Raw genomic sequence first — 26,997 nt, 5'->3', positions numbered from 1 at the left:
TGTGTGGCGGTCTCCCCATCCGTACTCAACGTAACAACCCCACTCGGGCTATGAACTGACGTTGTCCGTTGGGGTACCTCTTTGTAATTACTTCTCTGCAACAACAAATGCCCATTTGTTGGGGTGGCGGGGGGGAAGCGGAGCGTACCTTGCCGGCCAGTGACGTCGCCCTCTGCAGCTCTTCTTATCGCTACGCACGGAAAAAAGGGCGGCACCGGGGATCGGCCGTACGATCGCGCACGGACGGCTGTTGGTGTGGCTTCCGCCTTTTGACGTCCTCTTTGTTTCGTGCAACCTCCAGGCTCTTGTTCAGCCACAAACAAAGTGACGTCTTGAGGTGTTTTTTTTTTACCTAAAAAGTCAAACGATCGTTAAATTTAAACAAGTACGTTTTACTTTGAGGTTGGATATCTGAAAACGGTGGGAAATAGATTCGTATCGATAGTTTGTCAAATTTATGCTTTGGAGGTCACGTTTGTATCCAGAACATGGCTTGTTCTTTGTAAGAAAAGGAATTACTTTTTTTTACCATAATATAATTTCCAAAACGCAGGAAATTAAAAAAGCATATACACTTGGATTAGGCTACTTTAATTTTCCAAAAAATATATATATATACTCATAACATTTTCAGAGATATCCAAAGTTACAAAGTAAAATGATTAGATCAAGGTTTGGAAATGATTGACTTTTCGCATGACCCGAAAATGATTGACTTAATTCTGGTGTGCAGCGTCCTTGAACCTTTTATTTACCGTACCGTCATATAATGGGCTAATACCAATTCCACTAATTCGATTTGATCCGCGAAATTTCCATCCTTTATTTGCAACACGAGCATCCGATGAGTGCATGAAAAATGCGAGCGAATATGCTCTGCTGTTCCATGCATGCACGCACATCGAGAGACCGTAGACGACTAGCAACGAGTGATCGAGCAGACGTGGCACGTATAGACAGGCGCATGAGATTAGGAGACAGGAACGACCGTGCGTAATGGAATTTTAGTGACGACTCCTCGCAAAAAAAAACAAAGAAGAGGGAATTTAGTGACGAGGCTACCGAATAAAGCGTACGGGCATACGCTAACACGTCGTAGGATCCGAACGCGAGAAGGGCGCATGAAAGACGCCTTTGCCATGGAAGGTGCGTGTGGCATGCATGCTTCACGGCAAGAACAACTCACCAGTTAAATACTCCCTCCGTTCCAAATTATAAGTCATTCCAATTTTCTTGGAGAGTCAAAGCATATCAAGTTTGATCAAATTTATACAATAAAATGTTAACATTCATGATATCAAATAGGTACCATTAGTTTCTTCATTAAATATATTTTCATAGTATATCTATTCGGTGTCACAAACTTGTGTGATTTTCTCTATAATTTTGATCAAACATAAAATAGTTTGACTCTCCAAGAAAGTTGGAATGACTTATAATTTGGAACGGAGGGAGTACTAACCACCGGAGAACATCGCAAGGATTTAAAGCTTCGATCGCAAACGGTCGTGGACCTCGATGCTTTTGAAAGGTTCTTGCGCTTACCTACTCCATATGTTTTGTTTTTTGGAAAGATCCTCGACCACTGCAAATTCTAGCTACAATAATTTATCATTGACAGTTACAGAGGAATCATAATCATTAGAAAGTACTTTCAAATTCGATTCCCATAATACCATCAATTTTATGAAATTTGATTGCTCTGATCCCAAGCGGTTCAACTTCGTCGTCTAATTCACCCCTTAGTGAAATTTATACTTTTTTTTATTACTCCTCGTACCATTTTAGTTTCGGGTTTCAAATTTGTGGATGATATATACGCGACATCATAACACGTGGTAATAAAGTACTTTGTTGACAACTTTTTGTAATTATTTTTCATGCGCTTTTGTGTCTACAGGGTTAGTGTAGTGTACCAATACTCTCAACTAATAACAGAATAATCACGTTCTTAAATTCTTTCACCGTTACCCTCCAAACTTTGAACCTAAACCCAAATGTAAATGTATAGTAGTTCAAATCACACTTTTTAAAACTATATTAAGCATGAACTAGTTTAGCCATTGGATCCTAATCTCGTGCTCACAGACGCCACTATGTTCATTACTCTTCTTCGAGCTTCATTGCCAGAGGTTTCATGACTCTAGGCATGGGGCAGAAGAGAAAGTTAGACAAAGCACTAGGCAACACTCCCTCCTTCCTAACTTATGAATCGTTTTAGCTTTTCTAAATTCATAGATAATATTATGCATCTAGATATATAAGATATATCTAAGGGTGCGTTTGGCAGCGCTCCCGCCGCTCCGCTCCGTGCGAGAATCAACGAAGCGCTACCAAACGGTGATTTGGCCATCCGATTCTTGAGTGAATCGAGTCGGAGCGCTCCGTTGGCTTCCACATCGAGGGGGGAGCGAAAAAAACCGGCTCCCCCCGATTCCTTTCCGCTCCTCGCCTACCTCGTCCGCCCGTCGGTAGCTCGCCCCCATCCACCCTTCCATCTGCCGGCAGCTCGCCCCTGTCTGCCCATCCCTCGACCACTCCTCCCTACCTGCATGCTAGAGCTTGACTGAAGGTCGGTTTGCACGATTTGTGGCCGCCAGAGCTCGGCCGGAGGTCCATTCGTGGCTGATGGAGGTCGAATCAGTTGTCCGTCCTCTCGATTTGTGGTTGCGTCTGCTGCATATGGTCGCTGGAGCTCGATTGGTACTGCTGGAGGTTGATTCGCTGCACTGAAGCTCGATTATGCATCACCAGAGGTGGATTTGTGGTGCCGGAGCTCGATTTTCTGCCACTGGCCGATAGGCGTCATCGTCGTCGGGAGCTGGAGCTTGGGGTGCGCTACCAAATAGCTATTTTGGGGGCCAAGAGTGGCTGGGAGTGGGAGTCGCTGGGAGCGAGGAGCGGAGTGGAGTGAAGCTGATTTGGAGCGCCATCAAACGCACTAAATGCATAACAAAATCTATAAATTTAAAAAAAGTCAAAACAAGGATTGAGGGAATACTAAGAAACACGGCACTATAAAAAAAATGACAATAATTTCATGAGAAAATCGTTGATTTGTGCAGCATATGAAAGGTGATTTTATCTTCTAACATCTCTCCCTTTATTACCATTCTACCTCTGTAGTCCAGATAAGACATATTTGAATGTTTACTTGTTTAATAAAATTTGCTTCCAATTCAAAGATGGGGTTGTCACTAAGACATTGAAGAAAATCGCATTTTTCAGGGGGCAGATCGAAAAAATCCCAGCATCAACCAACTCCTCGCTAGCGCTTTAAATCCTCATTACTTCCGCCGTTCCGCGTCTCGCCATCCCCACCGGCCACCACCACCACCACTCGCCGGCTCAATGGCCGCCATCCCCGGCGACCACTGTCCCAGCAGCAGCGGCGGCGGAGGGGGTGGGGACGGAAGCGCGTGCTCCACCCCCTTCGTCAGCGCGCCGTCCAGCCCCGCCCGCGACCCCTCCTTCTCCGCCGCCGGCTGCTTCTACAGCGCGCCGGCGAGCCCCGCGCGCGGCGGACCCGGCACCGAGGATGACTACGGCTGCGAGCTGGGGTTCGACTTCGACTTCGACTTCTCCTCGCGATGCCCGTCGCCAGCCGCGGCCGCGATGTCCTCCGCCGACGAGCTCTTCCACAACGGCCAGATCCGGCCAATGCGGCTCGCGTCGTTCCTCCTCCGCCCGCAGGCTCTCCCGCCGCTGAACGGAGACGTCCCAGCAGGCCGTCCGGCGCCGCCGCCGCCGGAGGCGGAGGCGAAAGCGGCGCCGGCGGACGAGCGCGGCCGTTTCAGGAGCCGGTCGGTGCACCGCCGGTCCCGCTCCCTCTCCGCGGCGAGCTCCGGCGAGGCAGTGGCTGGGGAGGTGGCCCCATCGGCGTCTCGGTCGTCTTCCTCCTCGTCGACCGCGTCCTCCGCGTCATCCTCCTCTTCAAGAAGCTACCGCAGGTGGGGGTTCTTGAAGGACTTCCTCCACCGGAGCAAGTCCGACAGCAGCAAGCACCCACCTGTACCCTCTAATCCGTTGCCTCCGCCGCCGGCGCCCAAGAGGAACCTCTCCCCGGCGGCGTCGCGAGGCCGCGGGAGGGCGAGGGGGTCGGCGCACGCGCGCCTGTACGAGGCCCGGCGCGCGGAGACGGAGGAGATGCGGCGGCGCACGTTCCTGCCGTACCGGCAGGGCCTCCTCCTCGGCTGCTTGGGGCTCGGCTCCCCGGGCTACGGCGCCATGCACGGCCTCGCCGCCGCGGTCGCGGCCGGCAAGTCCAGACCGTGACGCGCGCCGTCACCACCTCAACCTCCATGAACGCCTATCCTCTTCCTCCTTGAGCTGCCGTTCTTGGAGCTCATCTGTTCATGGCTTAGCTTAGTGTTAAGTAAGTATTGTAATGTCAAGTAAGTGAGTAGCTGGGAAAAAAGGGGTTGACTTTATTTTGTTGTATAGAAAAGGGATCAGTGGGCTGTTTGTTCTCTGTTTGTAGTAATCGCATGGTGTTGTAATGCAAGTGTTTTGACTGCTGGAAAAGCTGGTCTTTTGATGGTGATTCTTGTTCTTGTTGGGAGTTCTTTGGTTGAGTGGTCATGGTGGTGACATGGCAAGAGCCAGGAACTGGAATTTTGTGCTCTGTGAAGCAGCGATTTAGTTTGAAAATCTTTATTTGTCAGTTTAATTTTGATATTTTTAGGGCGTCTCACTGTGCTTTTTAATGATTAGGATCCAGTTTTGTTTTTTTAAAGGCCGTTAATCAATCCCATGCCTTTTTTTTTCCCAATGGGGAAGCTGATGTCCAGCTAATGTCTGTAAGTAGGATGGTACAAGCAAGAGCAAAGAGAACCATTTTCTTGGTTTTGAACGATTCATTAAACACATTTTCCCTAAATTGGTTGGGTTGCCGTATTATATTTATATCTGGATATAATCACAGTTTAAAGTGTGTAAGCTTTGTTAAATCTGGAGTAAGATCATGGATGCAATTAGTATAGGAAGATCAACAGTAAAGAACCAACAAGAATCTGGTGTTAAGATACTCGGTTTCCTCCTGTCATTGCATTCTTTCTGTACATCGACCATCGTAGCTGCTTCACACAGCTGAGATGATGAATGAGCCACATCGGTTGGTTGGTGAGCTGAGGCTCTCCAAAAACTGACATCTTCCAGCAGGTTCCAGCCTAATCACAAGCAGTGCACTAATGTTGTTGCTAACTAACATTACATTGGGTGGACAAAGGCCAACTGACGTGACAGTTCTTTTTGATCCCCTGCTCCTTGGGTTCGGTAACTTCCAAGACACAATCATAGCAACATGTGAGTAAATCAAGAAGTTCGCAACGTTTTGTTTACTTTACAGAAACAGTTCTTTGTTGTTTGGAGCAACTGTTTCAGAGAAAGTAATGACGAGCTGTTTCTCCTGGCCTCCTCACTTCAGCGTTGGTTGGTGAAGGTTGTTTTGCAGCAATGCAGCTGCGGCTGGGGCTGCTGGATCACTGTATGGCTTGTGTTGTTTGAGCCTTTGAGGATCTTGAGCAACCAGCAGTGAAGAATCTGGCAAAAGCCTGCAAGAGCTTTTTGGAGTAATTAAGCACGGCATGGAGAAAGTTGGTGAAAGTGATGAATGATCACTGGTAGAAAGAGCCAAAGAGGGATGCTGGGGGGCAGCAGTGTGCACTGCAAAATGTGGTACTGGTAGATCTTCCTTTCCTTGTGATTTTGCTCCAGTTTTCTTTATTCAGGATGAAATATTTTGGCAGGTGTAAAAGACCAAACAGGGCTCCTGCACTTTGCATGCAGAGGAGCTGACTACTGTGCAGTGACAAGTGGAACAGTGCTGCAACTTTTACTCTGAACACAAGAAATGTAGGGGGGTATGGATATGTTTTTTTATTACTAGTGTATCTTTTTCAATGCTCCAGTCTGATTCTTGTGCCTTGTGGGGGCAACACGGCAAGGCATGCCACTCCATGTCGTCTGACTGACTGAAACAACAATTCAGAGGATGAGAGGATGCTGGATCAGATGAACCGTGTGGCAATGTTGCATAAGCTATGTGCCTATATGTGTTGCTTTGCCGGGGAATGTTATTAGTACGTGGCTGCTAATTGCTATAGTGGTGCCACGTTACTGAAGCTTAAAAAAGAACTGTTTATAAGTAGGATCGTGCCACCACCTCCCAACTTAGGGGGATCTTGGATCCCCGAGCTAAATTTTAGTCCCTGTCACATCGAATGTTTAGATACTAATTAGGAGTATTAAACATAGACTATTTACAAAATCCATTATACAGATGGAGGCTAAACAACAAGATGAATCTATTAAGCCTAATTAGTCCATGACAAATGTGTTGCTACAGTAACCATTTGTTAATGATGGATTAATTAGGCTTAATAGATTCGTCTCGCCGTTTAGCCTCCATCTGTGTAATTAGTTTTATAATTAACTCATTTAATCCTCCTAATTAGCCTCCGAATATTCGATGTGACACGGACTAAACTTTAGCTCCAGAATCCAAACACCCCCTTAGAGAATGAAGCCCTACATCCTATAACCCTAATTTTAATCTTCAATCCTGAATCTAGATGCCACTTATCTTTGGATGTTAGAGCTAGTTTGGCTGAGCTCCTCCTGACAGCGGCACTGTACCGTCAGAGGAGCCGGAGTCGGAGGAGCCACCAGCTCCTCCACCGGCTGTGAGAGGGAGGGAGAGGAGAAAAATTTAGCTCCAATGAACAGTGCAGGAACAATAAATGAATAGTGATTGAATAGTGCATGAACAATAAATGAATAGTGATTGAACAGTGCGGTGTTAGACGGAACTGGTACTGGGCGGAGCCGCTCCAAAAGGCGCCCTTAGGCCTTGTTTAGTTACCCCAAAATCCCAACTTTGGCACTATGCAAAAAGAAGATTCCTCATCACATCAAACTTACGGTACATGCATGGAGTACTGAATGTAGACGAAATCAAAAACTAATTGCACAGTTTGGTTGTACTTTGCGAGACGAATCTTTTGAGCCTAATTAGTCAATATTTGGACAATAATTCACAAATACAAACGAAACGCTACAGTATGCTACAGTGCTGGTACAGTGATTTTGGTTGTTCAAAATCGGGTAACTAAACAAGGCCTTAGTTTGGCTGCTCAATCTTGTCTTGTCACGACTATAAGATACTATAGCTAGGGTAAGGAAAAAAAACTGTATCTGGAAAGATCTATACCTGATATGCCTTAGTTTGGCTGCTCAATCTTGTCTTGTCACGACTATAAGATACTATAGCTAGGGTAAGGAAAAAAAACTGTATCTGGAAAGATCTATACCTGATATGCCTTAGTTTGGCTGCTCAATCTTGTCTTGTCACGACTATAAGATACTATAGCTAGGGTAAGGAAAAAAAACTGTATCTGGAAAGATCTATACCTGATATGTGTTTGGAGCTCCTGAATTTTAGTAAATACGAATCTTGAGAATGTGACGTACAAGGAATTTCTTAAATGGAGATATCATAAAGAAATTCCCATGTTCCACAGCACACTTGCCGGATGTTTATTTCACTGCTTTGTCATTCAAAATGTCACATCAGAAAGGAATTCATAAATTATGGGCACTGAACATGATCTCAATGAACATGAACATTCCCGTTTTGAACCATAAGGATCACAGGGATAGGAAGTGATTAGATGCAAAATGGCCAACCAAATGATGGCGCCTAGATGATTAGTCCATCCAATGGCTAGTTGATGATTCCTGTCTAGGCGTTTTAACCTGAAGACCGGTGCCAGCTTTTGACTGGGAAAGAAGCTGCCTGTCATTGAATTGCATGCTTTTTTCTATCATGGCGAAGGAGCAACTGCTCGCCCAGATACCTGATCACTTTTACCTTTTTTCCTCTCATATTCTAAATCCATTTTTCAAGTCATGACAGAGTGATCGCATGATGTCTAGATTTACAACGTGATATTTTTTTTTTTCAAGAAATAGCTTTTGATTTGCTAAAGAAAGATGCTACTGTATTATAGAACAGAAATGATTTTAGGAAAAATAAATCAAACCGCCACTGACGTTAGCGAGATGGTTCAAAATCGTAAAGAAACGTGGCACTTATTATGATATTAAATGCTAATGATATGGATTTTTTGTGGACCCTAAATGCACAAAAGAAGAGTCAAGAATTGAGGCAAACCTAATGTGATTGCAAACAATCCGTATCTTGAAGATATAATTCAGTTTGACGATAGCTTAAGAAGGGATCAGCAGCCTCTTTTATCATTCTTTTAATGGCCCATTTGTAGGACATCCATGCAGGAATCTTCAGTAATCATCACAAACAAGCATGTTGCCTGTGCATGTCGATATGTGTGTTTGTTTTATGTATTTTCAATTATTTTGGCACACCTCTCCAGTTGTAGAAGGCATCTAAACAATGCATGTAGATATTTGAAGAACTTTTGGAACCCATAGTAAAGTACTCACAAAATACACTTTTATGTATTTGCCAGACCTTTTTACCTGTAGAAAAAACATCTAAAATAATGCATGTCAGTAACTGAAACTTTTGATTCACATGGTTAAAGCACACAAAATAAATTAAGCAACATATGGATATCAAGCATTAAGTCGTTCTTACAAAGGAAAATAAAGATTGTATCAAGTACCATAGCTGCAGATGCAGATGGTGCTGCTACCATTGTACCAAGCAGAGGGAAACTAACATATGAAATTTATGAAATGTGAAATGAATTCATGTGTTGTATGCGTGTTGCGTGTGATGTGTGTTCTCATTTATGTGTGTTCTCATTTATGTAGTTACAGATGCAGGTATCGTGCGATTCAAACATGCACAAATGATTGTTGGCATTAGTAATTTTTCCCCTTAGGAAAAATGTATTGAAGATTGGTGAGATTGTTTTTCAAGATAGCAAACATTCCAACCCAAAAAAAAAAAAGTGTTGCACACTAGAACTGGAACGTTTGGTTTGAGGAGTCATCAGTAGGAGAGAGGATGTGGGCAAATGTGTAGAACACAAGTCAATAGGGTAATATATTAAACACATAAGATGCATGAAGAAATGAAGGCAGTCATGCATCCATCTTCTGTGAACTTAGTTGTTCATATCGATGATAACCACATCACGTATATCAGCTAACTTAGCTGGAAGACCAACCTCGACATCAGGAGCTATTCGAGGCCCTAGGAAAAAAAATGTGTAAAACACCCAAATTTCTGTAAAAGGAAATGTGTACAGCACATGAGCAAATGTAGTTCTATTTCACCATGGATGAAACATGGAACCACAGTTACTGTCAGCAGTGAAGTTTTGCTACATGCTGCAAAAGAGGTCTAGACATCATTAAAGTTAACATCCCAAGCTTTGCCTTCCCCTGCCTCCACAATGGCGTGCTCAGAAGCTTCATTGTTGGGACTTGGGAGGGAGTTCAACGATGGAGAATTTCATCTCACGTGTGTCAAGCACAAGCAAATAGCTGATCGGAATGAACGGATCAACAATCCAGTAGAACCAGCCATGTGATTGTAGCGATTGGTATATAAAAATGTGTAAAATACACCAAAAAAAAGCAAAAACTGTGTACAACACAATGCAAAAGAGCTCGTCTCTGTAAGAGGGATTACGCAGAGCAAATGAGCAATGTAGTTCTATCATGGATGAAGCATTCAACCAGAGTTATGGTGACAGTGGTGGATAAGAGATAATTTGGGAGGGAGTTCAGTGATGGAGAATTTCATCTCGCCTGTGTTAAGCACAAGTGAATAGCCTATCAGAATGAACAGGTCAACAATCCAGTAGCAGCAGCCGTGTGCATAGTAGCGTGGGTATTTATATCCAAAACATCAATCAGGCATCACAGTCATGGCAGCCGTGCCACATGTAGTAGAGGCCGGGGAGCAAGTGTTTAGAACACAGATTTTCTGCCAAAAATGTGTACAACACAAAGGAGCACATGTTCTATCATGGCTGAAGCACGGAACCACAGTTGGGCATATGGATATGGTCAGCAGCAGCAGCAACATTTGGGCCTGGTAAGTAAGTATATACATTCCAACAGCTGCCTGATGGAAGCATAGAAGGCACATGGTATCAATAATTTAACATGTCAAACTTTAGCAATGTCACCAGAACATCTCCCTTGAGATTCACAACAGAAAGAAAAGGATCGCAAATTACAAGGGATCACAATACCATCCACAAAGCTTCCTGAGATGTATAACAATAATTCAACAAAGCACCTGTTGGCTGCAGATAACAGTACCTAAGATGAATAATCAGTTACGATCCACATATTTTTGAGAAACAGATATTCACAAGCATAAGAGCAATGGAGTGGACACAGGCCTTCAGGGATCATCCATTTTCAATGCATTTTTTCATAGACCAGCGGACCAAGTGACTTGAAACCAACTTATCTGAAAGGTGAATGTTCCAACAAGAACTGAACTATTTTTCCATATGCTTTCTTTGCTCCAAGCTGGAAATACCACGCAGTTGTTGCAGCAGCTAACTTAGCTGGGATTTTAGCAGTTATTGTAACGACAGATCACAAGATTCTCACAGGCAAAAAGAAGCAAATGCTAGAAGCCAGTTGTGTAACCGTTTGTTTGTCTTCTTTGGAATTGTACCAGGAACCTCAACAAGCCATGAGTACAGATTACAAACACAAATCAGGGCAAAAAGGCAAACAGGAGGAATAAGATTGCAGAAACTAAACCGCTACAGAACAGCTGATCGTACTACATACATATGTCAATATGTCATAAACACCAGTAGTTGCTGATGTCTTGCACAATATGTTAAGCCATCCATGACCATGTTGCCAACTATGCTGCTCTGCCAGACTGCCACCTTGAGAACTCACGAGAGGATACCTAACAAAGATTACATATTAGAATAATCAAGATGGATTCAAGAAAAATTAGCATTATTAGGCCAACATAAAGGCGCTATATGCTTGTGCATGTGAAAGTGTGAAACAAGCTACTAATTTTGTATGGAGATGCAAATTTGAAATCTACAAACAGAGATAGAGAGGACTGATTTTAACTCGATGCATTTTTCCCACAAAAAAATGGATAAAAATTTGTCTGCCCTGGCTTTGGTGATTTGGTGATATCCATAGGCTAAGAACCAAAATAAGTAAATGGCACATTGAAGTGTAATGAAGGACTGATAAGTTCATCAAACATGGTAGTTTTTGTAGATCCAAGAAACTCTACATATTTTGTTAATGTCAAATTCATCCATAAGCTTTTATAGAAAGCAGACCAAACAAAAGCACATATAGAAGGAAACTGAGCACATGTACATTTACACATAATTAAGCTCTTCCTCCATTCAATTACAGATATGTGAGGGTAGGGTCAATTACTAAATTATTCTCATTCATTTCAGAAACAAGCGACAGGGGATACACTTATAAGGATATGCCAATCATCCAAAAGTGGCAAATTTGTTAGAACACGATAACTTTATATGACGATATTGATTAGAACAAAATAGTTTGTCGCAAAATGCTACAGGATTTCCCAAACTTCATATAAAATCAATCATAACTATGAAAGCAAGGAGCACAAGAGGTGCATGGTTAAACAGTTGATGCGAGATAATTTAGAGATGCAAGCAGCAAGATAACCATGGTAACAAGTAGGATGATGGGGAAACCCAACAACACAAACTAATCCCAGTGGCTGAAGAAACAAGAAAGATGGTTCTTACATTTCATAAACTTGGCGGTGCCAACAGTGGTGGAAAGCTTGCATACAGATGAGATACTAAAAACGCTCTAGCATTAAGTGTGCAGAGCCTCTCCAAAAGCAATGTCTTGATGTCCAATATAAAATACTGTGCGGGCGATTCACGATGGACCATGTGAAGCGCTAGTAGATTTAAGTAGCGCTCTGCTGCACCCATAATGTACCAAATATAGTTGATCCCACCACAGTCTTTGGGCAAAGGAATCATCTTGCAATGCTGCCACCCTTCTGCACCGGCACCATTATTTCGCCAAATCTTGCAAGAGAGGTCAATTGTGCTGCCAACAAGAGTTAACAACCCAAGCCTGCCTTCCCCTGCCTCCACAAAGGCAAATATGTTCGAAACGTCATTGTTTGGAGGGAGGTCAATGATGGAGAATTTCATCTGACGTGTGTCAAGCATAAGTGCATATCCATTTGAATCAACCACCCAGAAGAAACAGCCATGCGCATAGCAGCGCCTGTATCCAAAAGAGCTCGAGCTGTGGTAAGTGATGAGTCCCCACTTCTGGTTGGCCGAAGAGAAGAAGAAGGCTATGAACTTGTTTTCGAACCTCACAGTGCAGATAACTCTCAATGACGATTCCTCCTCATCCTTCAATTTTTCATCTTTGCCGTCGCCGGCTGGAGCCAGAAAGGGTTCGAAATTCTTGCCAAGTTTTGTGATGGAGGCCGTTAGGTCGTCGGGGATGGGAGGAATCATGACATACCGGCGGTGCAAGGGGTCGCAGACGACGAGGTCATCAAAGGCGGCTGCATTGGCGACGCGCCGGGAGAGGACGACGCGCCCGTCGCGGCTGTCGCGGGGCCGCCACGAGCAGGCGTCGGGGAGGAAGGAGAAGGTGAAGTCTGCGGCACGCGCGAGCGCGCGGGCCGCCGGGGCGGAGCGGTGGGGAGGCTCGATGGGGATGAATCGCTCGACGGGGAGGCGGGATCCTCCGTACCCTTCGTCGTCGAGCAATCCGAGGACGGGCGGGGAGTGGAGGGACCGGAAGCGGCGGAGGAACCGGCGCGCGGAGATGAGGCGGCGGAAGGAGGAGCAGGCTGCGGAGGTGCGGGCGAGGTCGGCCGCAGCGTCGAGGCGCAGGAAGATCTCCTCCAGGATCTCGTCGGGGAGGACGGGCTGCGCCGTCGGGGCGCTGGGGATCCGGCGCGCCGCCGCCATCGACGGAGGGGAGGGGAGGGGAGGGGAGGGGAGAGGACAGTGGAGTAGAAGGCAGCAGCCGGAGCTTAAAATGGGCTTTGCTCTCTCTGCTGAGCTGGGCCAGCCCGTTTTGTGGGATTTTCAATTGCTTTTTTGGTTTGGCCCAATCAGCGTCAAGCAAGATTTGGAATGGTAAACTTGGTTCAAATTCAAACATTCCCTTTTTCCGAAAGCGGATTCAAATAAGCCATGTGCAGGAATACTTTGCCCAACCAGAACAAGGTTCTTTTTTAAAGTTTCAAAGTGTTCGGAATTCCATCGAGTTTTCGAAGGCTCAAAAGAAAGGTGGAATTCAGGTTCCAAAGGAGGAGTAAACGAACACACTGAAACAGAAACATCAATGAGCCATGAGTACATATTTAAGAGCACAAAGCCTTGAAACAGAATGAAATTGACCTGTAGTTTCTTTTGTGGCTCCATTCTTTATTTGTTTATAGTTCAAACTATAACTTACGCTAGGGCCGCATGAGTGACACGTTTACTAAGATCGATCAGCGCCGCCACTTGTACCTGGTCGGCACAAGCAGGAGCGGCGTCTTCTTATGGACAGTGAGCCCTCCGGCCTCCTCCATGCTGACGTCCTCGCTCCCCACCCCATCGGGAAGCTCCCAGTCGAAGCAGTAGAGCAGGTTCGCCAGCGTGAACTCCGTCGTCGCCACGCCCATGTCGATCCCCGGGCACATCCGGCGGCCGGCGCCGAACGGCAGGAACTCGAACCGCGCCCGGCTGAAGCCGCCGCCGCCGCCGACCTCCCCCTCGAACCTGCCCGGGTCGAACACCTCGGCGTTCTCCCAGCTCGCCGGGTCCCTCCCGATCGCCCACGCGTTCACCAACACCCTCGCCCCCGCCGGCACGTCGTAGCCGGCGACCTTCATGTCCCGCAGCGCCTCCCTCGGCACCAGCAGCCGCAGCGTCTCCATCACCACCATCTTCAGGTACCTGAGCTTGGGCACGTCGTCGGGGTGCACCCGATCCTTGTCGTCGCCCACCATGGATCTGATCTCGCCCTGCACCTTCTTCAGCAGGCTTGGGTTCCGGACCAGCTCCGCCATTGCCCAAACAATGGTCACCGCGCCCGTGTCGACGGCGCCGATGAACGTGTTCTGCAGAAAGATTTAGTATTAGTTTACATGATGTAATAACAAGTTTAAAAGTTTGTTAATTAATCATACCGTTAGGAGTGCCTTGACGGCATCTCTGCTTAACCTGTGCTCCTTCATGAGGCCGATGAGGACGTCGATGAGGCCGGAGCCATTGTCGGGCTTGGCGCGTGACGGGTCGAGGTGGTGCTCGAGCATCATCTCGAAGAAGGCGTCGAACTCCGCGAACACGCGCTCGCGGAGCGCGGCGGCGCCGGCGAGGCGGTCGGCGAGGCGGCCGAGCGCATTGGGGAAGTAGTCCTCGGCGGAGAAGCTTGACCGCACGACCATGGCCTCGTCGATCACGTGGTGGAAGTGCTCCTTGTACGCGAAGTGCTCCGTGCCGTAGACGTTGCCGAACGCCACCGTGCCCACGATACCGTCCATGTACGCGAACACGTGCTCCTCCAGCAGCACGGGCCGCTCCCGTCCGGCGCCGGCTAGCCGGCCGATGAGCTTGTCCACCTCGGCCTCCCTGGCGTGCCAGGTGTCCTGGACGCGGCGCTTGCTGAGGAACTCGGCGACCATGAGCCTGCGCCGCTCGCGCCACCGCTCGCTGTAGGGGCTGAAGGCCACGCCGTTGTGCTCGTACGACAGCCGGCGGGGCCCCGGCGTGTCGGGGGTCGGGGCGGCTGCAGCAGTCGGCGTCGTGCGTCCGGAGCACGTCGCGCGCCGCCGACGCCGAGGAGACCACCACGGCGGGCACCGCACCCAGACGCAGTGCCATCACGGGGCCGTGACGCCGCGCGAGGTCACGGAGGCGACGGTGCGGCAGGGCGCCGGCCATCTGGTGAAGGTTGCCGAGGATCGGCAGCCGAGCAGGCCCCGGCGGCAGGCGGTGGTTCTTCGTGCTGATAATGCTCCTGCGCCGTGATGCTGCGAGGAGGATGGAGACGAGGAGGGCGGTTATTAGGAGCTGCCATTGTTGAGGCAACAAGTCGTCTAGCACGGTTATTAGCGATTGCAAAACCATCTTGTTTTTTGGAGGGGGCCAGTGTTCTCTACCACTCTGAGCTGAGTTGCTATGCTTTCCTTTTTGTGTGTAGTGTGCACGTAGTGTATATATACACAAATAGAAGTAGCTATGAATACATGCAGATGCTCCCATACGCGCATGCGCACCGACCACTTTGAATACACGCAGTCAGTGCCCTATGAACACATTTGAAAGATTTTATCATCATATCTTGAGGATTGAGGAAGACAACACACACGCCCTCCTTGCGGATAGGCAAGTACCCTAACGTTGTAGTGAGTTAATTTCGGATAATGCTAAGTTGAGAACTCAAGTCCAGATGGGTAATTGTAACTTAGATAAGGCTCAGTCTAGGAATACAATGGCTACTCAAGTCCAGATGGGTAATTGTAACTTAGATAAGGCTCAGTCTAGGAATACAATGGCTTCACAGGCCATTCTCAGTGCCAATTTCATTTCACTCTTTGAAAGACTGCCACATCATCTGCAGCATAATAAAATCACGACTTCTACAATGCAAGATTTCATTTCACTAATTCCAATGCTAGTGTATTTAGTTCATGCATGGTGTGGAGGTGTTTGATTTGACGAGAGATATAATAAAATGAAACTGTAGCATATGAGTTTCGTAGGTAAATCAAGTTTCATGGCGATGAAACCCATTCCTTCTCTTTTTTTTCATAACTTTGATGCCATATATTATTTTTGTTTATGTGGCACATCATCTACGAAGAACAAGCCTCCACTGAGAATGGCTTTACTGAAATTGTACAATTTATTAATGAAAAACATCTCCCTACAATTATTGGACCAGAGCAGTGCGTGAACCAGAACAGACCTACCCGAAAAAAAGCTGCTATATATGGTGCAAATTGCTTCTAAGGGGACCATGCTGATCAATTGAACTAGCAAACAACGAAAATACGGCGCTTGCGACACATTATCAAAATACCAACAGGAAATGTATCAAAAAGATAACTAGCAATCTTCTCGACACGTCTCTCAAATTCTGGCCTTCCGAATGAAAACAGAGAAGTGGGGGCATTGGACAATGCAGTGACAGAGCTCCCACCAAACGCCGTTGCCTAATGCATAACATGATCAGAAGGGCCACTCATCTCTGATCTCAATCAACGGCGCACAGCAAGCAAGGGCCCAGCCAACGAGAAAGATCAAACAGAGGCCGTCAACGTGGCTCAATTATTCTGATCTTGAATAGCTGGTTTGGGACCAGCATGCATTCCATAGGATCTCTTTCAGCTACAATTTATCTCCTGTGAAGTCAATAGTAGTACAGCTTGATCTACTTGCGATCTCACAGCATGAGGTGCAGAGCCAATTGGTGATATGATTCACCGCGGTGAAGGGTGTCTTCAGAGCTCGATCTTGCTGGCCAGGTACCAGGAGTGCATGGCCAGGCTGCCGAAGGACATGATGTTGGCCAGCGACGAGAGCCCGTGGATCATCCCAAACTTCTTGTTCATCGCGGCAAGGGTAGGGTTGGATTTCGCCACCTGCTGGTTCTTGGACCACCCGACCTCCTCGCCAATGCTCAGGTCCCGCTCGATCTTGTGCCTCTTCTTCATCATCTGAAATGAGCAATCAACCATATCAAGCAAGTGCGCAACAGAAGATGTAGGTGAAGAAATGGGCATTTTCCAGATAGTCTGAGAATACTTTCCAACTTGCCATATGTACTTTTGTTCATACTAGGGGGAAATACAGAAGTGTTGTGCCAGTGCCAATGTCATATCGTATACAGATATATTGCATCAAAAAGCTAACTGTTGCATGCTCCCTTCCCTTTGTAAGAACTAGGAAACCTTTAACTGGCTTGCCAGCAACATCCCAAATATACGGCGAATATCTGGGAAACTTTGAATAATCATACTAGGGGAAAGGTAATTTTTTGAGATAGATTTTGAAATTGAAAAATAAAATTTCTTTTCCCTAGAGACATAGTATCAATGAGGGAAAAGAACGTGGACAGATTTGGTCAGAATAAAATTGATTGTTTAAAAAAAAGAATAAAAGAAGTTCGCCTGGTAGTGTACCTTTGCTTGCCAACTTCATATAGGCCACAGGGTTCACACAAAATCCCAATCACTTGCAGATCCGATAAATAACCAATTTTGATCCAAAAATAATTTGTTAACTGCACTATCATAACCTTACATGCCAACTAGCATCCCCTTTGTGGGTTGAATGGGACACTGAACTGTCAATCTGCCATCTAAAACTTACCTTGAATCCTAGTTTGAGTCTTAAAATATTCAATGGAAAATAAAACTGCTTTTCATCACAATATTACAGGGTACCAACAAATGCAATGTTTCTGATATATTGGCACCTAAGTTTAGGCTTTTCACAGTGGTGACAAAATCCAATGCTAAACCATAATTCGATAATATACTGCATTAAAGAAAGCTGACTGTTACCATGTTCTATTGAGGGAGCATATGAGTAAGTGGTTGACGACTGGGAAACCTTTCCCTGGGCATATTACCATACTGCCGATGAGGGAACACAAATCAACAAGTTTAGCCAAATACTGATTGTAAAGAATGAGTAAATATCACAAAACTACACTTCTTTAGGGAACTATCCCAAAATTACTCTTTTTTGTTTATATTCACAAAAACACACTTCTTTTGGTTATATCATTAAACCTTTTTTGTATTGATTTTGAAGAAATACACTTTCTTTGGAGCAAATTTTAATAGCACTTTGAGGAGTCTGGAACCGCACATCATTACCCACACCCTCCATAATATGCCATGTGGGTCCAGGACTCCAGGCTGCTCAACCCAACAAAAGTACCGAGACTAAAGTCATTCAACGGTTCAACCACATGCCATGTGGTACTATATTGCATCAAAAAGCTAACTGTTGCATGCTCCCTTCCCCTCGTAGGAACTAGGAAACCTTGAACTGGCTTGCCAGCAACATCCCAATTTTTTGAACAATCACAATACTTTGAATAAAAAAAATTACTTTTTCATCAGTACTTTAAATAGTACCAACTGATTGGCAACTTTAACTTAATTAAGCTTTTCAAAGTGGCAACAGAAGTCAATGTCAAACCATCTGTGCAATTTTATGTCGATGACGCAGAACTATCATACCATTAAAGCCATTCAACCACGATCATTTTAGAGAAAGCGGTGTATCATAGCAACAACCATCATACTTACAAAAATCATATGTGTTAAAGAAAACAGGCTTTTGGGACCAAACACCACCATACTGTTACAGGTGATTTTGCACTATTTTTTCTTCAAATTTTGGCTATAATTCCTGTTTGGCAAAAACAATAAACTGAAGGCTAATTTGCTCGCTGGACATTAGTCAATATGGCTGCAACCCAACCAAGACTGCAAAAATTATCTTTATAATATAGTAGGATGAAACAATAACTTTTTAAGACTAAAAAAATCCAGAAATAAAAAGAGTCATATAGCCTGATATCAACTTCCAGCAACTAGGCTACTAGTATTAGCTTATAAGAAAGCTACAAATTAACATGAGCATAACTAAAACAGTTTATTGACTAAAACAACTTATTATTAGTTCATTGACTACATCAAGATTTTGCATTCAACTGTCAATTATAAAAACCACCAACTAACTCTATTGTCTAATAAACTGCAGCGGCAGCAGATAAAGTACTACTCAATTTCCTAGAAGTTAAGATAATTAGTGAAAAGTGATTTATTCGCTAACTTGTATGCATTCCTGCAATCATATATAGCCATCACAAATCCTGAATTCTCATAGCATCTGTTCTTTTTCTGTAGAGCTATCTTACTCAAGTTAATTGCATTCACTCGGTGTGTTGTGCAAGACACTATGAAGGTGCATAGCTCATGTTTTCTAGTATAAATCACGAAGTGAACTTATTGATTACATGAAAAACTTGGTATTTTTAGCACAATATCATAAGGAATATTTTTGGCACCTACTTAGGCTTCTCAGAATAGTGCAAATTCAAATTCCACACCCATATATGCACATATTAACTGCACTATATAGAATCACCATTGCCACCTTAGCATTTAATGATGAAAGTTATTCAACCACAATGATTGAGCAATCATTTTAGTAAAAACAATATGTATCATCGCCACAATTACCATATTGTACAAGGCATATTCGTGTGGAAGATATAGGTTTTAGGCTGCAGAAATAACACCATACGATTGGCATATTTGTGTGGAAAATTAGCTTTTGGCTGTATTAACAAGTAGAACTAGATTACAACTTCTGTTTTGAGAAGTTTTGGTCACTACGCATTATCTAACATGTCTGCCCACTTTTTGCAAAAAATAAAAAAGGTCTGCCCACTGAACCAAGGCTATCCAAAATTAGCCTTCTAATAGATCCAAATCAAACAACAGCCCGATATTCCACGACTTGGCTGATGGTATTAACTAACACAAAATCAATCAACATAACAAGTAGTTAAATTGAACTGACAGTTATAGCACAGCGCTAGTCGATTGACCCCTCTAAGTATCTGCAAAACGGGCAAAGCATAACTCACTTTCCTAGAACTGCCATTTATATTTAGTGATGAGCTACATCCACTAACTAATGAACAAATCCACAGCCATCACAAATCCTAGATTCTCATAGCATCTAAGGCGATCGCTCTTTCTTAACAGAAAAAAAGAAGAGGAATGCGCCCACCTCGATAGTCATGGGGGTGAAAACGAGCAGGTTGGAGAGGTTGCAGCCGAGCGCAGAGAGGAGGAATCCAAGCTGGTAGCGCTCCACAGTGGACGCCGTCTTCCACGGGTGGAGATACGCGAAGGCAGCGATGGAGATGGCGGCGCAGGCGGAGATGAGCATGAAGTATGCCGGGAACATCTTGCTCTGCAGGTTCCCGAACATGTGCCTCGGCAGGTTCCTACAAAGACCAAGATTCAACATCACGACAACACACAGCACGGCGTCAGCTCAATCAATCGATCGATTCTTAAATCCCCCCCCCCCCCCCCACCCCAAAGCGATTCTTACTCAATTCCTAAAATTGGGGGGCAAGAAGAGGAGGGAGGAGGTAAAAAGGTGGGATTTTTAGGGGCGGGAGCTTACTTGAACATGATGATGCCGCCGATGAAGGTTGCCCAGAGGGCGGCGCCCCAGGAGGTGGCGAAGGAGAGGAGGTGGGCCAGCTTGGCGGCGGTTACGGCGCCGGCGCCGGAGGGGGAGCCGAGGATAGCCTCGGGGACGAAGAGTACGCCCGCGGCGAAGAAGCACACCGCCGCTAGGAACCGCGTCGCCCACCCCATCGCCTCGACGCCGGTCGCCGGTGGAGAGAGAGGAGGGAGGCGGCGAGGGAGAGTTTGGGGGTAGTTGGGGAGTCGGGCAGCCGAGGGAATTGAAGGAAAGTTGGGGAAGGAGTTGGTAGCTTCCCGACGGATGGAGTCGATTGTACTTCCCCGCTATAAAAGTGTATGCATCGATTATGAATTTTTACAGGCTTCTCGATACAATTTTGACCATATTTATTTGATTAAATAAAGTTTACCTTCTTTTTATGTTTATTTATCTCAACATAGTTAAACATTTGAAATTGAACTACTAATTTTTCATAATTTTAATTCTAAGTTCTTCACGGACTTTTTATTTAGGTGTTGCACTTCTTAATTTGTCCTCAAATCACACTACTAATTAATTGACTTGAATTTTACTTCCAAATTTATTATTTTATTAATTGTGCTTGACACTATGTAGTTTAATTTAGAATAGCTAGATGATCGTAACAACTCAATGGAGTAATTTTTTTTATTTCTTGTTCAGGCTAGCATGGCAACCCTAGCCTTAAGTGCAATTTTAGTGGCTTTTTTCGAGTCTCCTTTGCTTTGCAAATTGCTCGGGCCAAGCATTGATATTTTATGTAACTTGGAGTAGCCCTGTTCATGGGCTGGTTTTTCCGATTTCCGGTTTGTTTCCAGACCAGCCCAAGGCAAATGTTTTGGTCCAGGGCGGGTTGGCTTTACACGGGCTGCTACGCGGGTTGACCACTATGTTGGGTTGGGTTGGTTTCACGGGTGGGCCTCTAATTCTCTCGCATGTTGTTCTGCTGGTCGTCCTGCCTGGTCGGATGTTTAGGGCCTGTTAGCCTTACTTTTGTTACTACTACACTTGATTTGGCTACACATGAAAGGTGAGAATGAATACATATTGAATATCACGTCTGAAACATTATCAAGCCCTGGCAGAACATTATGATTTAATTTAATCTGAGATAGACGGATAGTAGTAATTTATCTTAACAAAAACGCTAGAAACACTCAGAATGGATAAACAGAATTTATCTATCTTCATAATTTAGCCAAGGAACTGTTACATCATATGTTTCCCAATTCAATTCAACATTTTGCATAGCAGGGACCCAACAGAGAGCACAACTCATGATCTGGTCCACTGCTGGGGAAACGAATGCACACATGGTTTAGCTACTACCAATAGTTGCCGAGAAAATTTAACTTGCATCAAAAGGTTATGTGTCCAGCTCAATGAAATCTGCAGCATAACAAAGAAAAAGAAGCTTTGTCATCAGTGGCAATAACGATGAAATCTGCATCATAATAAGTAAATAATCTCTAATGCAGCAGGTGTTTAACTATGACGATGGGCAGGCCATGATAACTTATTTTTATTTTATCTCTAAAAATAAATATGAACCACATGTCATGGTAACAACATCACTCAGGATGAACCATGCTACTAAAAAACTTTTCGGTGAAAAGGATATTGACGGCCAAATTCTCCAAAGCACAAACATAATGGATAATTGCACTAGGAATAAAACTTTAGCCAGACTGAAAGGCAACCGAAGGAAGCTCCAACAACAGGGCCCTCTCCACCGAGCAAGACCAGGGGCCAAAGTGAACATACCTCATGATCCATCCCATATGGTCTTTTGGGACTAGATCGCGCCGGAGATGATGACCCTAGGCAGCTTGTTATCCTGAGCCGTCCGCGATTAGAACGAATCATGGCGTTCAGAGCTATTGGACTTTTTGAGTATGTGTCTGAGTATAAATTTTACTGAAGTTGTTCTTATAATAACTTTTATATGACTGTCCAGCAGCCTGCAGCTAATAAGATATTTGTCATCAGACTTCTATCCTGCGACGCAATGGATAGATAGACATGATTCTACACCAGCTGTGATCTCACATTTTCCTAATACATCACAGCGCAAGCTTGCCGGCGAGGTAGCACGAGTGCGCGGCGAGCCCGGCGGCCGACGCGACGGTGGCTAGCACCGAGAGGGCGTGGGCCGCCCGGAACCTCCCGTTGGCCTCGACGAGGGCGGCGCAGGTCGCCGCCGCCCGTGTGTTAAGCCGCATGCCGTGGAAGGAGCCGACGCCGCCGATGCCGAGGCCCCTCTCCACCTTGTGCCTCACCCGCACCACCTGCATATAATAACATATATTATTAATGTCCTGTCACGCATGCACATTCACGTTCACAGATTGTTCAAGGATCAAATGCAAAAAAAAAAAAAAACTGTGGCTCTCGGAAGACCACGTCAGCTAGATCTGTTTCGTAACACACGTTACACACCATCGCCACTCAACGGTGATGGGAGCCCATAAAACTGAGTTGGTGCAACATAGCAACACGGGCAAGAGGCACACTGTGCCCACACAACGGTGCTACGGGCACTCTGGTCTCTGGCACGGTCCACATGCAATGGGTTGGGGCACATGCACATGAATAATAGAAGATTCATTCTTATTAAATGGAGTGTCACGCTAATATTTTTAATGATGTGATAAAGAATTAATGAAGAGAGATATGAAATAAAAACAATGGTATATCATGTAAACTATAATATTATCTAAGAAATATTAAAATATTAAAGTAAAATACACCTATGATGGCTTCGTTATTATTCACTTATGCCATTATCAATACACAACTGGAAAAATGAGCATTGGTTCTAGGCCTTGGTACCGGTTAGTTTTTGGCCAAATACTAATGTGAGCATTAGTACCGGCCGAGTCTAACGGTTAGTTCCCCAGGAGCACCCCGTGACCCCTTTTAGTACCGGTTGGAAGCTCCACCCAGTACTAAAGGTCACCCATTAATACCGGGTGGAGCCTCCACCTAGTACTAAAGGCTCTCAGTCACATTGGTACTGGGTGAAGGCTTCACCTGATACTAATAGGAGACCATTAGTACCAGTTGGAGCTACCAACCGGTACTAAAGGAGCTCCCAACCTTTAGCTCCCGTCACCCCATCCATGTTATAATCCATCTTCCCTATACCCGCTCCCATCTCTCTCCCCTATCTTCCTCTCTATCCCCTCTCTCTCATGCTCTCGTTCTCTCTGCTCTCTTATCCTCTCATTCTCCCCTGCCACTGAGCTCATCCACCGAGCTCCTATCTGCTCTCTCATCCTCTCATTCTCATTCACGGCGGGAGGGCGGCGGGGGTCGGGCGGGAGAGCGGTGGGCAGCGGCGGGAAGGAGGAGGCAGCGGCGGGAGGGTGGGGCAGTGGCAGGAGCGGCGGGAGGGCAGCGGGAGTGGCGGCGGGAAGCGGGGACCGAGTGGGCGGGCGACGGGATTTCTTTTTTTAGTTTTTAATACCCATTCAGTACTGGTTATTTGATCCGGTATTAAAGGCCCCCTCTTTAGTACCGAAGTAGCAATACCGGTTGCACAACCGATACTAAAGGGGGGTTAGGAACCGGTACTGAAAGCCCTTTCCCCAGTAGTGATAATCAAGCAGAAAAAAAAGACATCTTGATGAATAAGTTTGTTGCACTACACATGTGCATTTAAGATTTTTTACAATTCAAATGATATTTTGATGTACAACAAAATAGGGAAAATAGAAGGATATAATGCTGATACAAGAGGATGAAGGATCTGTACATATCATGCAAAATAGCACGTATCTGCAAAAAGAAAAAGAAAATCTCTCTCTATCTAGCTGGCGGTGTAGAAGACCATGACCAGAGTCGCAAGGGATGACGTCAACACTTAAGATGTCACGAAGCATAAAGATGTTGGCGTGGTATAAATGAGCTTGAACATATAGGCGCAGGTAAACCAGTTTTATTGCCCATGAATTAATATAGAGTTATGCTCCAGTGCACCCTTTTTTTAGAAAAGAACTTTGGGAACCTTAAAGCAAAAAAGTAGTTAGTGGCACATTGTGCCATCATGAATCGCGCTATGGATCAAGGGCATAGCAAGGGACATTGACGTCGAGCACTAGAACTAGAATCTGTTAGATCATGAGACATGCGAAGCGGGATGAATTATGCAGAGGACTACCAATGTAATTAGCCTACTAAAGAAGTCGTACTAAGCTATTTCAACTATGAATTAAATTCTTTTACGTATGTGATATTTTGGAAACATAAATACGAAATCCTGAGAATCGGTTTAGTGTACTTCTATATCTCCATTGCAAATTATTTTTTAATCTCATTGGCCGACCATCATCCTGATTGAACCGATCCAGTCCGCCCAGGTACGGCCCTCTACTCGCTTGACTCGCTCAAACCTTTCGCCGAATATGCCGTCATCGCCCCGCCATGACTGGTTGGTATCCTCTTGTCCGGCCATCTAACTCCGTCTCGCCACTACCCATATCTCTCCATTGCGGGGCCAGTTGCCGCTGGCGGAACAAGTTTTGCCAGGGATAAAGACCTAACCTTTAGCCTTCTAGCTCGATTGGCAAAAACAACTGCTTGGCTCGTTGAAGTTAAAAAAGTTCACTGAGCCGAGCTAAGCCGATCCAGAAACTCGTTGAGCCCAAGCATGTGGATCGATGCTACATAGGAACTCCCCATCCTATTGGATCTTATCCTATGCTAGCTTAGTTGAAATATTGAATCTCGGCGAGTGATCTACAACATCCCGCAGTCACATGTATTTCCATACTTAGAAATCAAGCAATGCAAAACAAATCTTGTAAAGCAAACGACATTAGGTTTTTCATCATGGAACTTGCGTACACACGTTCAAGTCTCCAACTCAACACACGTGCTTATATTTTTTACAAACTAATCATTACTTAGGCGATGTGTCTAACGACAGTGAGACATCCAGGTAGCTTCATCTTTTTCGTTTTTTAAAAAAGAATAGTCTCCGACCTCTGTGATCGCACACAGCTAAGTTTGTACCCACTTCTCAGCTTAAAAGCTGATCAACAACAATAATAAAAAGTATGCAAGGAAGTAATCAAAAGCGAAATCCACTATTAATTTTCCATCCATTATTAGAAAATATATCCAAAGTCACGACTCCAACGCTTTGGTTGCCGGATAGTCCCTCTTGATTATGTGGCCTTATGTGACTTATGTGCCTTTATCGCGATATTCAAGGCAAAACGCCAATTTCATGATGGCACCTGCATGTAGGTCGTGATTTCCGATCTTCATCGTGCAGCGTGAAACATGATCTCAATTGTTCTAGTTCTCGGGGTATGGAGTATTACATAGCAATTACATAATAGTATATCGCGTACGTACGTACCTCGAGGGTCTTGGGGGTGAAAACGAGCAGGTTGGTGAGGTCGAGCCCGGCGGCGGCGACGAGGACCACGAGCTGCCGCCGCTCGGCGGCGGAAGCTGCTGCCTGCCACGGGAGGTGGAGCCACGCGAACGCCGCCGCGGAGGCTGCCGTGCACGCCGCGGTCAGCGCGAAGCACGCCGGGAACACCTTCCCCCGCAGGCTGCCCATTATGTGCCTCGGCAAGTTCCTTCCAATTCGCAGTCAATAAAAGAAGTCATAGAGAACTTGAACAATCGAGATTTTTGCAACAAACTAAAATGAGCTCATTCAACATTTTGAGACAGAGAGAGAGAGAGACGGGCACATGAAAGCACTACTGCTTGCATGCGTTCTTAGTTTCTTACAAGAACATGATGACGCCGCTGATGAAGACGGCCCATACGGTGGCGCCCCACGACGTGGCGAAGCAGAGAAGGTACGCCAGCTTCACGACCGCCGTCGGCGGCGGAGGCGAGCCGCCGAAGAGCCCCACGGCCACGGGGTTAAAGGTGATGCCGGCGGCGGCGGCGAGCAGGACGGCTGCCACTAGAGGAAGTAACATCGCCGACGGCCGACCGCCGCAAGCACCCTAGCTAAGACTAACCGGCCGTGCAAACTGCAAAGACCGTGCAACCAAGCAGCAAGCGAACTGTACAATAAATAAGGTGTGATCTTTCGCGGATCTGGTCCATCGTCGGTAGTACTAAATCGAAGCAGGTCCTTAGGCAACTATGCTCACGTAATAACCTTATCATGTCAGAAGAGGCTTCAAGCGAAAACGTCATTGTAGAGACACAGAATAGATGCAGTCGATACACAGAACGGATGCGGACACTCGTAAAACACGTGCACACACGCACACTCAATCATCCTATGAATATATGCATATGTACACCCTACTTCAATGAGCATCTTCAAGAGACTGGACCAACAGATTTTTTAAAATTGTTAGACACCACAGAAGTATTGCCATCGGTTGGCACATGTGCGTACCATTGAAAAAATAATGCCTTAAGTTCCTAGACTAAAATCTAGAAGCTTGTGTTGGATATAGGATTCAAACTTGGTTGGGCATTGCACCACACGGAACATAATAACTCCAGTTAGTAAACATCATGTCTTTATGATATGTGAAGAGTGTACAAACTGAGTTTGAAATCAAAACGATAACAGTTTACAAAACGGATCAATTTAGAAACCAAGTAAAAACTGAAATAAGATGAAAAGATCAGTTAAGTCGTTCGGTTTCATTGCTCTGTTTCCAAATTTATTGCACACCCTTACTCGATAAATATTGGATTAACTTACGAAAGACGATTCATGTTGACTTAAGGTACATTTAAAAGATCGTTAGGCTTCATTTTGATACTTGGTAATACTCTTCAATCCATATAT

General features: G+C 45.3%; 3 protein-coding genes and 1 non-coding gene across 4 annotated transcripts; 1 reads left to right on the top strand and 3 right to left on the bottom strand.

Annotated features, from left to right (window-relative positions):
- The first annotated feature begins 3,315 nt into the window (after window positions 1–3,315).
- LOC101775103 (homeobox protein B-H2) lies at window positions 3,316–4,669 on the top strand. The gene has a single exon (XM_004962722.4). The coding sequence runs from the start codon at window positions 3,352–3,354 to the stop codon at window positions 4,273–4,275; it is 924 nt and encodes a 307-aa protein (XP_004962779.1). The 5' UTR covers window positions 3,316–3,351; the 3' UTR covers window positions 4,276–4,669.
- Window positions 4,670–10,577: 5,908 nt separating this feature from the next.
- Window positions 10,578–15,120, bottom strand: LOC101774701. Its single transcript, XR_002677164.1, has 3 exons — window positions 14,135–15,120; window positions 11,721–14,065; window positions 10,578–10,873 (listed from the first exon to the last, which is right to left on the bottom strand). It is a non-coding gene; the product is annotated as a 4-hydroxyphenylacetaldehyde oxime monooxygenase (transcript).
- Window positions 15,121–16,041: 921 nt separating this feature from the next.
- LOC101773892 (transmembrane protein 205) lies at window positions 16,042–20,508 on the bottom strand. Its single transcript, XM_004962720.4, has 3 exons — window positions 20,172–20,508; window positions 19,767–19,986; window positions 16,042–16,666 (listed from the first exon to the last, which is right to left on the bottom strand). Exons 1-3 carry the CDS (start codon window positions 20,366–20,368, stop codon window positions 16,451–16,453), a joined length of 633 nt encoding a protein of 210 aa, XP_004962777.1. The 5' UTR covers window positions 20,369–20,508; the 3' UTR covers window positions 16,042–16,450.
- A 1,771-nt stretch (window positions 20,509–22,279) lies between these two features.
- Window positions 22,280–26,164, bottom strand: LOC101763649 (transmembrane protein 205-like). The gene is made up of 3 exons (XM_004964005.1): window positions 25,968–26,164; window positions 25,585–25,810; window positions 22,280–22,504 (listed from the first exon to the last, which is right to left on the bottom strand). Exons 1-3 carry the CDS (start codon window positions 26,162–26,164, stop codon window positions 22,280–22,282), a joined length of 648 nt encoding a protein of 215 aa, XP_004964062.1.
- Window positions 26,165–26,997: the final 833 nt, after the last annotated feature.

The sequence above is a fragment of the Setaria italica genome, chromosome III (genome assembly GCF_000263155.2).
Source record: "Setaria italica strain Yugu1 chromosome III, Setaria_italica_v2.0, whole genome shotgun sequence".
Lineage (NCBI taxonomy): Eukaryota > Viridiplantae > Streptophyta > Magnoliopsida > Poales > Poaceae > Setaria > Setaria italica.
This window is presented reverse-complemented; position numbering and strand designations above follow the sequence as displayed.